The sequence below is a fragment of the Epinephelus moara genome, chromosome 24 (assembly GCF_006386435.1).
Source record: "Epinephelus moara isolate mb chromosome 24, YSFRI_EMoa_1.0, whole genome shotgun sequence".
In the NCBI taxonomy this organism is placed as follows: domain Eukaryota; kingdom Metazoa; phylum Chordata; class Actinopteri; order Perciformes; family Serranidae; genus Epinephelus; species Epinephelus moara.
Genome location: NC_065529.1, coordinates 31,240,843 through 31,255,610, shown reverse-complemented (window position 1 = coordinate 31,255,610; position 14,768 = coordinate 31,240,843). Strand labels below are relative to the sequence as shown.

The 14,768-nt window shown below is 42.5% G+C and overlaps 1 protein-coding gene across 2 annotated transcripts; it reads right to left on the bottom strand.

Annotated features, from left to right (window-relative positions):
• Positions 1 to 6,964: 6,964 nt before the first annotated feature.
• errfi1a (ERBB receptor feedback inhibitor 1a) lies at positions 6,965 to 13,956 on the bottom strand. Of its 2 annotated transcripts, XM_050038441.1 has the most exons (4): positions 13,540 to 13,956; positions 10,779 to 10,957; positions 10,500 to 10,588; positions 6,965 to 9,949 (listed from the first exon to the last, which is right to left on the bottom strand). In XM_050038441.1, the coding sequence occupies exons 2-4, from the start codon at positions 10,928 to 10,930 to the stop codon at positions 8,841 to 8,843; spliced, it is 1,350 nt and encodes a 449-aa protein (XP_049894398.1). In that variant the 5' UTR covers positions 10,931 to 10,957; positions 13,540 to 13,956; the 3' UTR covers positions 6,965 to 8,840. The 2 variants fall into 2 exon arrangements, with proteins under 2 accessions (XP_049894398.1, XP_049894400.1); XM_050038443.1 differs by lacking the exon at positions 13,540 to 13,956 and having other exon boundaries at positions 10,767 to 10,904.
• Positions 13,957 to 14,768: the final 812 nt, after the last annotated feature.

Below are 14,768 nucleotides of genomic sequence, written 5' to 3'. Positions count from 1 at the left end.
CTATGTACTCATTGGTGTAGTGCGCAAATTCCGACAGGGTAGTGACTACAGGAAATTAGCTAGTTAGCAAACTAGCATTAGCATTTGCGTTATCGTTTGCGGTACCAAATCATTACAGACTGCTAAATTAACCCAACAAAATAGTGCTGGCTTATACCCGACAACAGTATAGTGATGCTTATTGCAAAAAACACATGTATTTGTACAATGCAGCGACATTCACGGTCGCACAGTCCTCGGCCGCCATTTCCAGTTTGAAAAGTGGTCCCTCCCCTTCCGCTACGTAGCCAAGATGGCGACCATATAGGGGGCGAGAAGTGTCCATAGTTCCACACTCAACTTTTTGACCATTTTGAGTGCACCATCCGGGTACTCATAGTGCACTGCATTTTTCTATACTTCTCAGTGTGAACACACTTATGCACTCAAAATAGTAAGTGTAAGTACAGAAGTACGGGATTTGAGACACAGCACAAGATTCTTTGATGCAGTGATATCCCTCTGGCATCACTGAAGTCACCCTTAACTATTCACATAATCAGTTAATGATGTTGTATAGAGTATCATTGTAACCTTTGACTATTAAAACATGAGGGTGGACACCACCTATTCTGTGTTGGCATGTTTGGTTCAGGAGATATGATGAAAAATACATTATTCGGTTATGGCGGAAAGTAAAATGGCCGCCATGGCCAAAACACAACATTTTTGCAATGGCACCAATTCTGAAAATGTCCAGGTCCCCCAACTTTGAACCAAGTTTTATGCGTTTATGAAAAAGTGGGCGAAACACCTCAAATTTGGCACATATATCACCTGGACTAAGGATAAAAAGCAACAAAAGATATGATTTGTTTGTTTATTAATTATTTTGCTCCGCCAACACAAATAGTTCTGCAATGGCACTGGGACTGAACTGTTGAAGGCTACATAAAAAATCCTCCATGCTAGCTTGATAGTTCACTGAAGGCTAATTACTTTATTATCATTAACATTTATCTGTATTCTTTATATATTGTGCGACCAGTAAAGAGTCAGTTGACAGTCACTTTGGTGGCGTAGCTGTGACTTTGATGTGTTAACAGCTTAATCAGACGCAAGTTACGTCGTCTTCTGATGTCATATGACCTTACCTGGAGATTTGCAGTGAAGTGTCCCGGTCTTTCCTTCTCCGTCTGTTTCTGACGACCATTCATGATATAAATTAAAAATTTAGGCTGTATTTGTGGAAACATATTCCTCTTTGCGGTACAAAGTTTGTTACAACGACCCAAAATGCAGGCTCATTGACGGTTAACGTGATTAATGGTTCAGAACACCTGTAAGGCGGAGTGATACATGCATAGTTAAAAGTCCCGGTGCTGTTATACTGTATATCAGCACTCATGTAGAGGAGAGCGAGCACAACATAGCGCAGTTTAGTTTGGGTTAAATGTTATTAAAACTGTTTGAGATTGATTATTTTTTGTTTTATTCTAACAACATGAATATCTCTGCTACAAATTACCAGTTGTATGTTGTGTTACTTAATTGTAACACTTGCTGGAAAAAGTCTGTTCAACAATTAATTCAATACAAGTCTATCTATATAGTGTAGTTTGATACTGTTTATGGATCTACATATGAAAGGTATTTTGTGTCAGTCAGTACAATATCCTGTCACTAGATGGCATACACACACTCATTTTTATGATGGTGTGCCTTGGCAATATGTGAGTAGAGAGGCACTGACAGAGGAAGTTTAATGCATTTTTTAATGATCTATAAAGTGAATGAGAGGGATATAAAAAATATGACATTGTATAATCAACCTCAGCAGTGACTATGTCTGTCCTGTTGTACAGTTGAGACCATGTGCTGTCAGCATAAATACTGTCACAGACCACTGCTGCCACTCTTTCTAGTTATGATACTGGCATTGGTGAGATCTTTGTCAGTGAACCTTGAAATAACAGTGCACATGCCTGCTGCAGGTCTTCAAAAGCACTATACAGTTTACTCATTGTCTTTCCATCTGAACCATTGATGGTGGTTTGTGTCCACCTAGTGGCTGACTCAAGGGACACACTTGTGGCCAATTTCTTTACCTTCACCTGATGTACTATATTTTCTTTACAAGTGCTCTGACCTGAGTAAAATTTAACCAGCAGCACTTCAGTCGCAGTTAAATATTTACAGCTGCGTCCACCCCTCACAGCAAATGACAAGGAAAGTTACACAAAAACGTCAGTGCACACAGTGGAATTAATGAGCAGATTCTCTTATTAACTAGCAACATGTTTGGGGGAAAGTGGACGAGAATCAGAACACCCCAAAAAAGCAGACATAGAGCTTACTACTGAAAAATATGCCATAATCAAAAGTACATTTGTGTATAAGTGATATGACCAAGAAAATAAACGTTTATGCTTTTATGAATATTTTATAGGTGTGGACAGTCTGTTTTTACTTTGCTTTATGCATGATCTGCTTTTTGAGTGAATGGTTAACCATTTTTGTCTGTTTAAGGAATACTGCACCCACAAAATGACCATTTGTAAATCAGTTACTTAAATTGAATTCCACAGAAAATGGAAAACATATTGATTTATTGATTGATTGGGAACCACTTTTAACAAAAGAATAACTGTCAAAATATCAGTTTACAAACTCTCACACAGATCGTGCGGTATAATCAAAGTCTCATTTATCCAGTCGTATGATCAGTACTTTAGATAAACGTGCATATTTGTGTAAACCCTTCTATTTAAAACTGAACTAAAAGTGAAACTTGCCTGTGCTGACTCCAATATTGAGGTGTTCTTTCCTTTTCTTTCTTTTTTTCATGCATGTGTTTGGAACAAATTGATTTACAAATGGTCATCTTGTGGGTGAAGTATTCCTTTAAAGGTCCAGTGTGTATGACTTAGGGGCATATATCAACAGAATAAGAATGTAATATTCATAACTATGTTTTCATTAGCTTATAATCACCTGAAACTAATCTTTATAATCCTCAGAATTCAGACTGCCTGCTTTTTTACTACCAGAAATTACTTGTACTTTTACTTTTAATACTCAATCACATTTCATAACAAAATAAATAAAAATACTTTTGATATTTAAGCACAGTAAATATCAGAAGACTTTTCCTCAAGTACTGCTGTAATAGATGACCTTAACTTAAGTCATTTTCTGGTAAGATAACTGTATTTTAACTCGAGTATGGCTTTCAGGTACTTCATCCACCACCGTCAGCCACTGTACTTCTTCTACAGGTTTGGCACACAGGAGAAGATTCCAATGGTTGCAATCTGCAACCTCACCACTAGATGCCACTGAATCCTACATACTAGACCTTTAAGTGATCTCACTTTGACAAATCCCAATCTACCTTGTTGATATGGCAAGTATTGAATCTAGTAGTAGCTCAGTCCATAGGGACTTGGGTTGGGAACCGGAGGGTCGCCTGTTCAAGTCCCCGTCCGGACCAAAAATGTGGAGCGTGGACTGGTAGCTGGAGAGGTGCCAGTTCACCTCCTGAGCACTGCCGAGGTGCCCCTGAGCAAGGCACCGAACCCCCCAACTGCTCGGAGCGCCTGTCATGGGCAGCCCACTCTGACATCTCTCCATTTAGTGCATGTATAGGTCCAGTTTGTGCATGTGTGTGTTCGGACCTGTGTGTAATTGACAACAGAGTGTAAAATTGAATTTCCCCTTGGGGATTAATAAAGTATATAAAATTTAAAAAAAAAAAAAAAAAAAATTAAATCTTGAATAGATTCACATTTTAGAGTATTTAACGGTATCTTTTATGACAAGGTAAAAATCATTCTCCAGCTAAGATTCTCTTTATTTGTTAAGTATCATCCCTTGACACTGCCACAATAGTCAAATAGTGTGAAATAATTTTACTACTAACTTCCCCTTTCACTCACAATGAAGCACAATACATTGTCCAAATGTAGGCAACATTTCATGAGAAAAGAGCTCCTAAAGGGGGCGTCGGTGGCGTGGTGGATAGTGCTGGCGCCCCATGTGTGGAGGCGATGCCTCGCTACAGCAGTTGCGGGCCCGACTCCGGTTTGCAACCCTTTGCTGCATGTCAACCCCACTCTCTCTCTCACCCCATTTCATTCTGTCCTGTTCATTAAAGGCAAAAAGCCCAAAAAATAATCTTTGAAGAGAAAAAAGAAAGAAAGAAAAGGGCTCCTAAAAATAGCATATAGTTGCAGATGTTTTATAGATAGATAAGAAATGGGTGAATATTGCCTAAAACTTGAAAAAAATGCTGCTGAATATTTCAGAATAAATAACTTCATGTGCAGAAGAAGCTGTTTTGATTGTTATAGGCTTTAAACTATTACATGATTGTAAATTTGCCTCCATAAAGCCATGTCTCACAGTACATTTCTACTGAAGACAAATGTTGTGTTTAACCAATTAATATCTTACTTTTTTGTTGTGTGTATAAAAAATAAGTGTCTGCTTGATACTCAGTTTCAATTTCTGGACGTTAGCATTATATCCACTTGTGTAACAAACACATCTGCATAAAGATGTTTTATCACTACTCTTCATATCTCTGTTCTCTGCAGAATTTGATGTAATTCCCTTGATTATTTTCTTTGCTTGTCAAACTTTTGATTGTATATCTACACCATGTAGATCTGCAGCTCTGCAGACATGTAAGAGCCAATCACAGAACACAAACATGCTCTCTTTCACTCAGGCAACTGCAGACTAATCAGCAGAGGCTGTATAGCAATTAATGGGGCAGTAATCATAATAACTGTAATAACTCTTATCATTTAAACAAGTTTGTTCCACTCGTTAATCCGTCAGCAGTGCCAGCCAAGGACTTCTATCTAATTAGCTGAGGCCAGAAATATATTTGATGAAACTGGAAGTTAAGTCCCACATCTTCAGCGCCTGAACTGAGCCCAAGTAATATCCAGTGGCATATTTAAGTGAAAGACTCATGTTGTATCGACAGAATAAAGCTAAGTCAGGAAACTAAAAGGTTGAAGAAGACAGAAACAGTTTTGGACACAAAATTTCACAAATAATTGTGATGATTCATTGTACCTTTTTGGCCATGTTGGATTTTTTTAACTTAACAAGTCAAATCAAAAGTCATGAACATGTTGAAAATTGAGTCTAAGTGGGTGACATGTTGAGTTCTGACTTAGAGCACAAGAGTGAGTTGAGGGAGGATAATTATACGCACATCACGTAGGTGCAAGGCAACAAAATACAGTGTGATACAGCGTAAATGAAGGAAAACAGTAACACCCATGGGTGGATTATGAGACAATAGCTGTGTCATAATGCAGACTATCAAAGACCTATTGCATCACAGTGGCGCGACAAAGGCTGTCCCATTTCAAAGGCTCCTTCAAATGTCTTCTTTCCCAGAGTTTGGAGGATGCAACGGATGAATCCTCCACCAAGATATATTCCACACCGGTGACGACTGGATTGTTAACAGGAATATGGCACACTACTGGCAGCAGTGGTGGCAGAGGATTAAACGTTTAAATTTAAGTCCTGGGTTTCACTCAAATAGCTAACAATGCAGATGTTGTAAAATCCAAGGGGCCTTCAAGCCACAAATTTTTGTTCAAATAACAGACTAACTCATGTGATGATAGTGATGCTAATTGACATTGCTAGCTAGCTAACGTTAGCTACTTGAAGACACCGCAACCAGCCGTAGTTAAAACCATTGACTGTAAAGCCTTCACCTCCTAGACAAGACTATCTCAGTTCAGAGACTGCATGATTCAGCCGTTGTGGTCTTCAAAGGATGTGGCCGATGTAGACAGCCAAGGCCACGTCCTTCGAAGGCTGCAGCCCCTGGATTGAGACACAGCTAATGGGCACAGATATGCAAAAGACCCCATCACCTGTTTTGCATCTCTTTGTAGTCATTATGCATCTGTTTGTGGTTTTGTGTCTCTTTGAGGTAACTTTGTGTCTCTTTAGTTGTTATGTGTCTCTTCGCAGTTTCCTTGCATCTCTTTGTGGTCATTTTGAGTATTTTCTTACAGGAATTTGAGTAACATTTTGCAGATGAGGGCCCTGACACTTTGGACCCCTGGGCCTGTGCCTAGGCCCGTTCAGTGATCCATCCATGGTAACGCCTGCACACTTACTCCATGCCACAAAAATTTTGACCTGACGAAGATCCAAGTAGGATTGAAACGTCTCAGTTAAACTTTTGAGGCATGGAGTAATTGTGCAGGCATCAGTTTTTTCTTTCGAGCACAACAATGCCTTTTAGTGCCACAGCAATGCAATAATGTGTTTCGCTCAGAAGCTAATCACAAACCACATGCTTTGTCAAGTCATCTGGTACTTGATCTTTCTTGCCCCCAACAGACATTCAAAATGAGCAGCCTGTCTTTAGTTGCTATAGTCACCACCCATGCTGTCGCCTAGCAGCTCACGTAAAAGTGAACAAGGTGAAAGGGTTTGCAGGTGGATTAGATAGCTCAGTCTGCTGTCTTTTGTTCCATGAAGACAGAAATGCTAAATCAATTGCGTTACAAAAATGGTCACTGCCTTGCTGGGAGGTTATGGTGGATACTGTAACTGAACTGCAGCTTATTATTTTGTAACTATTTGACCTCTGATGTTCTGCATGGCTCACTGTGGTTTCGGCTCCATGCCTAACCACATGGACTCAAGTCAAGAGTAAAACACTTGCAACATTGTTAAATGCTTAAAAAACCTGTGGGCGCAAATCTGGCTGCCACAGAGCATCTAAGCAGTCATGCAGGAGGAGGCCGTGTTCTAACCAGGAAGAGGAAGGCAATACGTCGTACACCTGTCAGTCGACCATTGTAAGTCACTCTTCTTTCTCTGGATAGAGGCCAGTCACAATAAGGCAAAGCATGAGGGTGTGTGGGTGATAAAACAGGCCAAACAGCTGAGTTAGGAGTTCAGGCTTGACAGATTGAAGAAACAGAACGAAGCAGGCTCATAAATAAGTCATTTTATTTTTGCTTTCTTTTTAAAGACTATATACTTATAAACTATTCATAACAACAAATGGAATTGTTAAATACTGTACACAGCATACTGTACTCTCCCAGTGCATGTCTTCACCACAGCAGAGAAGTTATTTCTTGATAAACTAGTCTTCATTCAGTTTTATTATTTCTAATAAGACATGTGAATACCTTAAGATTAAATAGTATCAGTGTATGTTGTAAACATTTTTTCAGACATTTAAGTCAAAAGCAACATTGTGTTGGCAAGGTTTTGTGAGCAGGAGGGAGAGAGGAGAAAAAAAAACAGGATTATTCAATGACCGTTTGACCTTAACAGTTATCTGTTTCCCAAACTGAACACCGTGTTCGATACCAAGGGTTACTTCAATACATGTGCTACATTTATTATACCATCCTGATGCTTCTTGAATAATCTACAACAATTAAATTCATATATTTTCTTGGCTGCCAGCAGCCAAAGTCTCTCAGACCACACCCACTGCAATCATGTAAGGCAGGAATGCATGAGCAGAACAGGAAAGTCTGTGTCAGGTAGGTAAACCCTGCGCTGTCTTTGTAATGTATTAACAGGTTAGCCTAGCATCTCTGTCATCTAGGATCTCTATTTAAGGATATCCGGTTTGAATCGACTTTGTGTTCGTCTTAAATCTTCGTGTCAGGTCACAAATGGAGCTGGTTGTCTCATCTTTTACCGTTTCAGATTTTACCTTTATTAATGGGGGGTATGTGAGATATAAAGGTTAATATCAAAGGGAGGTAGTACTTGAGGCAAATTAGTTCCAAGCAACGACTCACAGCTTGACCAAAAATAAGCTCCTCTGACTGTTTGATGGAATTTCAGTGAGAATATAGCATACATTCACGTAATGATCGACAGGCCAGTTTCTGTGCAACAAAACAGACCTGGACACTGAAAGAAAGCAATCACTAAGAGCCGGCGCTGCAAAATAAGCAGAGCACAGTAACAAGTATGGTCGACAGTCGTCTACCAATTGTAGAAAGTCATTTTTATAAAGTCTCACAGAACACTTTTCCAACTGCTGTTCACATGCACGAATGCACAAACACGTCCACGCACATACACACAGACACACTCATCAACTACACCACATAAGCTGCACTAGACATTCCAATGGAAACATGCGTAGCTACCAGTAATGTACCCACCTCAAGGTACAAAATGTACCATGTGGGAAACATTAAATTTACACAGATACAGTGGCCTGAGTAAGACTGAAACTTCATCAAGGCAGGGAAACCATATCAGTGTTCATATACACATCATAGCAAACAGTAAAGAGATTTGTGTGCTAGCATCCTTCATTTCGTTAAAACAATTAATTGGCCTTGTGTTTCGACTTCATATATTAAGTGATACATGGTTACATTACTGACCTTTTGTCCTTTGTGAGATACAAAAGCAGCGTTGATGCATCTCACAAAAAAAAAATCCTCAACCTTCGGGACACAGAAAACACTGAGCGCATGAGGTTCAAGGCCCGCTTGTACCTTCTGACTGTACCACGTCGTCAGCAAAAACAGCACAATATTGAATGTCATGAAATATCATATCAAAAATAAGCTCTACCATGTTGAATCTCGTCCACGATCTATAATCAGAGACACAGTTTTTACATAAAGTATCTCGGATGTGATAGCTATTCCAACATTACCAGTAACTGAATACAGTGCGCACATACCCTGTGTGTTCAGAATACATAGGGGTTAAAAAAAAAAAGTAAAAGCAGCAGTTTGGGGGTCACTAGCGTCCAGTATCACCATTCTTTCAAGTGGTTTTTGCTCATGTACAGTAGAGTCCTCTGCTACTTCCACTAAAACTTCTCAAACTAAATCCACATGTGCTTTCCTCCTGGTGTGACAGTCCCAGTCTGAGTCCGATACGTCTGTATTGCGAGCTGCAGGGCTGTCCATGACTCGCAGAAATCTCTCCACACAAGGTGAGTCCACGAAAGCGGGCCGCTGAGGCAGGAGATAGTAATGTGTGGTGCTGGCTTTCTTGCCGTTCTCCATGACAGGGAGGATGCAGGGGGAGCCCTCGCTGTTCTGTCTCTGTAAACCCCGACAGCTTACGTACTTAGGGTCTGGTGCAAAGCTTTGGGTTGGGGGCATCACTCCGTTAACGTATGTTGGGAGGCTCTTGGGGCTGGGGGTGCGGGAGCTGCCTCTGGACAAAGGTTCCCTTGGGGGCACCTTGGGCGGTTTGTCGTCGTCGCTGTAAGCGCCTGACGAGACCTCTGCTGACCAGCGGCGGTAGTCTCCTGTCTTGATCGTTCGCGGAGGAATAGGGGGTGGCACCTCGGGCTTATCCATACTTTGGGTGTGGCGTTTGTGGCACGTGAGGCGCAGCAGCGATGGCTTGTGTAAGGATCCAGCTGGGCCAGAGTGCGAGCGCCGCAGCCTCCTCTGAGCTTTTTCCTGCTGTCTCTGACAGACCACCGGCTCGGGTGGTTCGTGCCGCTGCTGCTCATAGTGTTCCCGCACTTCCTGTGGAGGGTGTGCCTGTTGCTGCTGTGGGGGCTGCCTCGGGCTTTGTAACGGCCCATCATAGTAAGCATAGTTAATCTGCCCGCAGTCCCTGAAGCTCCTTCGACTGGGGACTCCATATCGAAAAGGCGACGATTTGGAACACTGATCAGACACCAGGCAGCGGCTGTCATCCGAACTCGTGAAAAATTCTACCTCACTGTCCATAGCCTGCTCAGGGGAGATGTCCGTCTGTGGAGGGATGGGGGGCAGAGGCTTGGAGCATCTGCCTGGTGTCTGTGGTGGACTGCTGCACTCGTACACCGAGAGCCTCTGGAATGATGGGACCACCTGGTCGTCATCAGCGGGACTTGGGGTGGATGGTTCAGCGCTGCAGGACAGGGAGAGATGAGGGGGCCGGGATTTCTTTGGAGGTAATCTCTGTGAGCTGGGACTGTGTTTGTGTCCTGTCAGAGAGGGAAAAAATAACCATCATATTAATGGCGCAGTATTAAGTGATAAAGGTTGGTCACAATTTACTACTCCGATGGACTACTAGCATGGGCGGATTATATGCAAAAGGCCCCACCACCTCTCCTACACAGGGGCAAGATACATAGACTTGTTTGCATCTCTTCACTGTTCTTTTGTGTCTCTTTGAAGTCATTTTGTGTCTTTTTCAGTCATTTCGTGTCTATTGTGATTGTTTGCCCCTTTTAGATGTTATTTTGCATCTCTTTGTGGTCATTTCGAGTTTCTTCTTAGTCGCTATGTGTTATTTTGAGTGACAATTTGCAGGTGAAGGCCAGAGGGGGCCCTGACACTTTGGGTCCCAGGGCCTCTGCTCGGTAGGCCCATTCAGTAATCCATCCATGACTACTAGCTTTCTCAATATGTCTGGAAAACCACTTACTATATCCAGTATGTAGCAGATGATTCAAAGGAACAACACATCCATTGCAGCATTTGTGTATTTCAGAAGACTTGAATTGTGCAGACGACAGATCATGCACTTACTTTCATAACTTATAGATGGTGGAGGTGGCCCCTTATGCTGGGCACGAGAGCTGTGGTCTGAGTGTGCAGTGTCCATACTGAAGTAGAAGCTGCATAAAGAGAAAACAAAATAGATTACTACTGGTTATATTGAGCCACGTAACATTTCTTTGTAATTTACAGGTAATCTCAAGCAGACCTGAAACATAAAAGAGCAGCGTGTCATGCAGATTTGAAAAACCTCCCCTCTCTAAAAACCTCCCCCTAATGGACTGCTAGTTGTGGCACCTGAACACTCACTTGTCCAGCTCATGGCAGTAGCTCCAGGAGGGTTTGGATCCAGCCATGCTGTGACAGTAGCTGCCCCTCAGGAAGGGGTTTTCTATGGGAAAAGAGATCTCCTGGGCAGTCAGACCCACTGTGGACATGCTCCAGGCACACTCGGGTCGCATCAAAGTCAGGAAACACTTCTGGTGTACCTGTAACACAGCCAAGACACGGCAATGAGTGACGTTGAAAGGGGGCTGAAAGAAAAAGCAGATGAAGGGAAACAGAACATGTGGTGGTAGCACATTAAAAAATACTCTCTGAAAAGCAGAGCCCACATCATCAACTGGAGCCAAGAGGGAAAGAAAGTCCTGATATTAGAACAGAGAGGAAAATGCACACACACACACACACACACCCCTCCCCACTTTCTGCTGCCCACCAAACCAAATATTTAGCTATGGCCTTGTGCTTGTGATTCATTTCCCTCTGTGGAGACAAGACAACAATCTCCTGTGACAGAGGAATGACAAAAGCTCAGTTTGACGAGATTTTAGGTCACTGATGTCCCAACACACCACGAAGACAGAACGCTCTGTCGTTCATAATGTCCTGGTCAGAGTGTTTTACAGGGGCAGCAGAAAAGCAAGCGATAGACCAAAAAAACAAAGAGGTTGATGTAAAAATGTTGCTATAGTTTGCAGATTTCTCTACTTTATTCAACCACTGGCCTGAAGCTGATAAAAGCTACGCAGTTGAGTTTCATAAAGTGGAAACAGTGCGAGCAAGTATTGCTTCATTTTTGATTTATTTGACAGTACATGTAAAATGTTGAGATTTATAAACACAATTGTTTCGTACCAGCTCACTGAACGATCTTTACATTTCAACTATAGCCATTTATAGTCCACGCTAACATAGAAATCTTAGGTGTGAGCTCATTAACCAACTTTCAGACTTCCACATCTACAGGTCGGGCCTCCGTTCATAGTAAGTTTACAGTTTATTTTAAAACCTGACTGTGCTGTGCTCTGGAGCTGCAATCTTGCTTGTCCTGAACAGCAGAGGAAGGGGCTCCTCCAGTTACCACAGATATACCTGATGTTGCAAGAACTCCTCAAGTCAAATGACCTGAATGTTCGTGTCATGTCAAGTATGCGTCGGGGCTGAGTAAACAATGTGTACAATATTCAGAGGGGAGGAAGCCCGGCAGCATATTGATATTTCTGGGGTCAGCAATACACTGGAAGCAACATCTGATCTCACACTGGATTAACCTGTTCTGTATGTCACAATTTCTGAAGACATGACTTTAGAAAGTGTTATATCAGAGTATGCAGAGGTTCTGTGTTTGCAAGCAAGAGCATCATGGGTAACTATAGGTGTCTTTGTTGGACACCTATGGTTGTCTGAGTTCACTGCATCGTTGCAGCAAATCTTCCCATGACCTCTGCGCCCTATCAGAAGTGCTATTTAGCAAAATGCAGCAAAACAGGTGCATCCATCAGCCTCGGTAGTTATCTCATCAGGAGACCACAAATGAGGTGCGTGCACACCCAGAGACTCACTGTCCTGCTTATAATGTAGGAGTGATGACTGAGAAGAACACGGCCCCCTCGTTTCCCGGTCTCCTATGAGCCATATTTATGTGCAGCCCTGACAGCTGGTGAGAAACAAAGCTCTAAAACAACAGGAAGCCCAGGGCATCGGCGTGAGCCAAACTGCCCAACAAGGCATGCACTCCCCATGCCCAGGGCCGTCGATTCGGTTCGACGGGGATGGGAAGCAACATGATCCTCGATAATGAACCCCGGGGGCTTGTGCTTCCTCTTGCAACAGGTGCAAAGACAGTTCATCCTGGCAGTTAACCATCGGGGCATTTACAGGCAACAGGATTAAACAAATGATGTGTGGTCGTGCAGAGCATTAACCCTCTTTAGGAGGAATTCTTTAAGTCACTTAATTCACATCATGTGAGGCTTTTTATGGTCAAGTCTGGGCTTTCTGTTTAGACAATAGGTGGACAGGCTCAGTGTGAGGGTGAGGATAACCCATGGGTGCTGGGAAGGAGGAGGTCTGATGGGGTTAGCAGTGATGTAAAACACCAGGAGATAACTTGCCTTTGATTTAGGATTGTAGTCGTCACACACACACACACTCACACAGAGCTTGAAAGAAGGAGTTCACACCCCGCTCATGACACCCCTGCAGCGGTTTCCGAGCAACCATACCCGCTCTACCTGTGCGGCAAGCAAACAACGCGCACACCCCCTCACTTTAGATAATAATGGTTAAAAGCCCTCTAGCAGGCAGGTGACTCACACCACAACACACAAGTCAGCTATCTGGCGCGGCCAGGTAATGATGATACAGAGCTGATGGTAATTTCCCTCATTGCTTTAAACGGAAAAGATTCATACAGAATAAATAAAACAATCACACCAGGTTACAGGTTTGCAATCAGCCCGGAATAATGTAAGAGATCACAAATTGTATATTTATCACTAAAGATAGGCTGATAGGCTCAGTAAAACGTGACATGTATGTTCCCAATTTCTAGTTTATTTCTACCAGAACTTTTAAACCTATCTTAATGCCGGGTTAAAGACAAGTTGCTCCTCTAAATAGTGTATAAAATAAACACTAAATATAAAATACACACATATAATCGCAACAGCAGCTGCATCAATCAGGGCTGTGTGTCGTGCTGGCACCAACATACAAAACAATAGACAAGACATGGGCTCTAAACAGCAGCCAACACCACACATCTCAGATCAGTTTGTGAACTCACCTAAATAACCTCCTCCGCTGTCACTCCTAGACTCCTCTTAGTGGGAATATAGCTCCTCGGTTCTTTTGGTTTGAGTCTGTAGTCTCCTGATTGCATCAGTGGGACAGGACGCCAGCGAATTGGAGGCGCTCCTGCTAAACTGTGACACTTTTAGATAAGTCTAGTATTGTAGTGAGCTATGTCTTATAAGCTCCACCACACGAGAGACGCGCTGGCTCCGCCTTGCACACTTGCCCTTAAAGGCGCAGTCTTCTTCTTTTTCTTCCTCTTTTTTTTCTCTTTTTCTTTTTGTTGTTGCACCATGTCTCTGCAGCCTACGTGCAGCAGGACAGGCTGGGTGCATTATGCAGAATCACCCTTGAACATATACACAGGGGCTAATTTAAGCGTTAACTGGATGTGATCAAAGTCTGCTTCTAACCTTAGAGGAGGGAGCAGGTGTGAACACAAGAATACAGTCAGCTGATTAACTGTTCCAGTGGGATGCAGGATACAGTAAACACCTCAACAATTAGACGTGCAGCTGCTCTGTGAATACACTCAAATACAGCTACAGTGGGGGACTGGCTGCTGCAGTGGAGTGATGTGTATTCATAATTGCAACCAAAGAAATATTAAGGTGCAACATCATCCTCCAAGTGCAGCCTTTAAAAACTTTGGTGTTGTCTCATAAAGTGCAAGCTTACGTGCTGCAATCAAAAGTGCACAGATCTGCAGGGAGACAGGTAGTACTGCGGATGGCTCCGGGGTAGATAACACAGACAACGAGCAAGAAACACAGCCTGAAAGACGCTTATCTGCACAGCTCCTAGCTGAATGAAGCCCAGATTGTTTGGCTGCTCCCTTATCAGATCACCCCGGGCATTTTCTTTTAGTTGGACCTGTTCTCTATTTATCAGACATTCACCCAAACACAGTGTAATTAAATACCCGAGGCTGCAGGATTGATATAAATAGATTTTTCTTTGTTTCACTTTAAGGTATTATGTGTATAATCTTGGAAGTGCCATCCTTCACTCACACCCTCTATTTCCAGTCACTTAGCCTACTTAGAATTTAAGTGGTGTTGTATTAAGTATGTCACCTAACCTAACCGGGCTATACAAACCCAACACTGACATGCACACTAACCAAACACAGCGATACAATAGTTACAAACAAGTCGTGTGTTGAATCAATAGTGGCAGAAAGCAGAGGTGTGTGCGAGGGAGAGAACAGAGTGTTCTTGT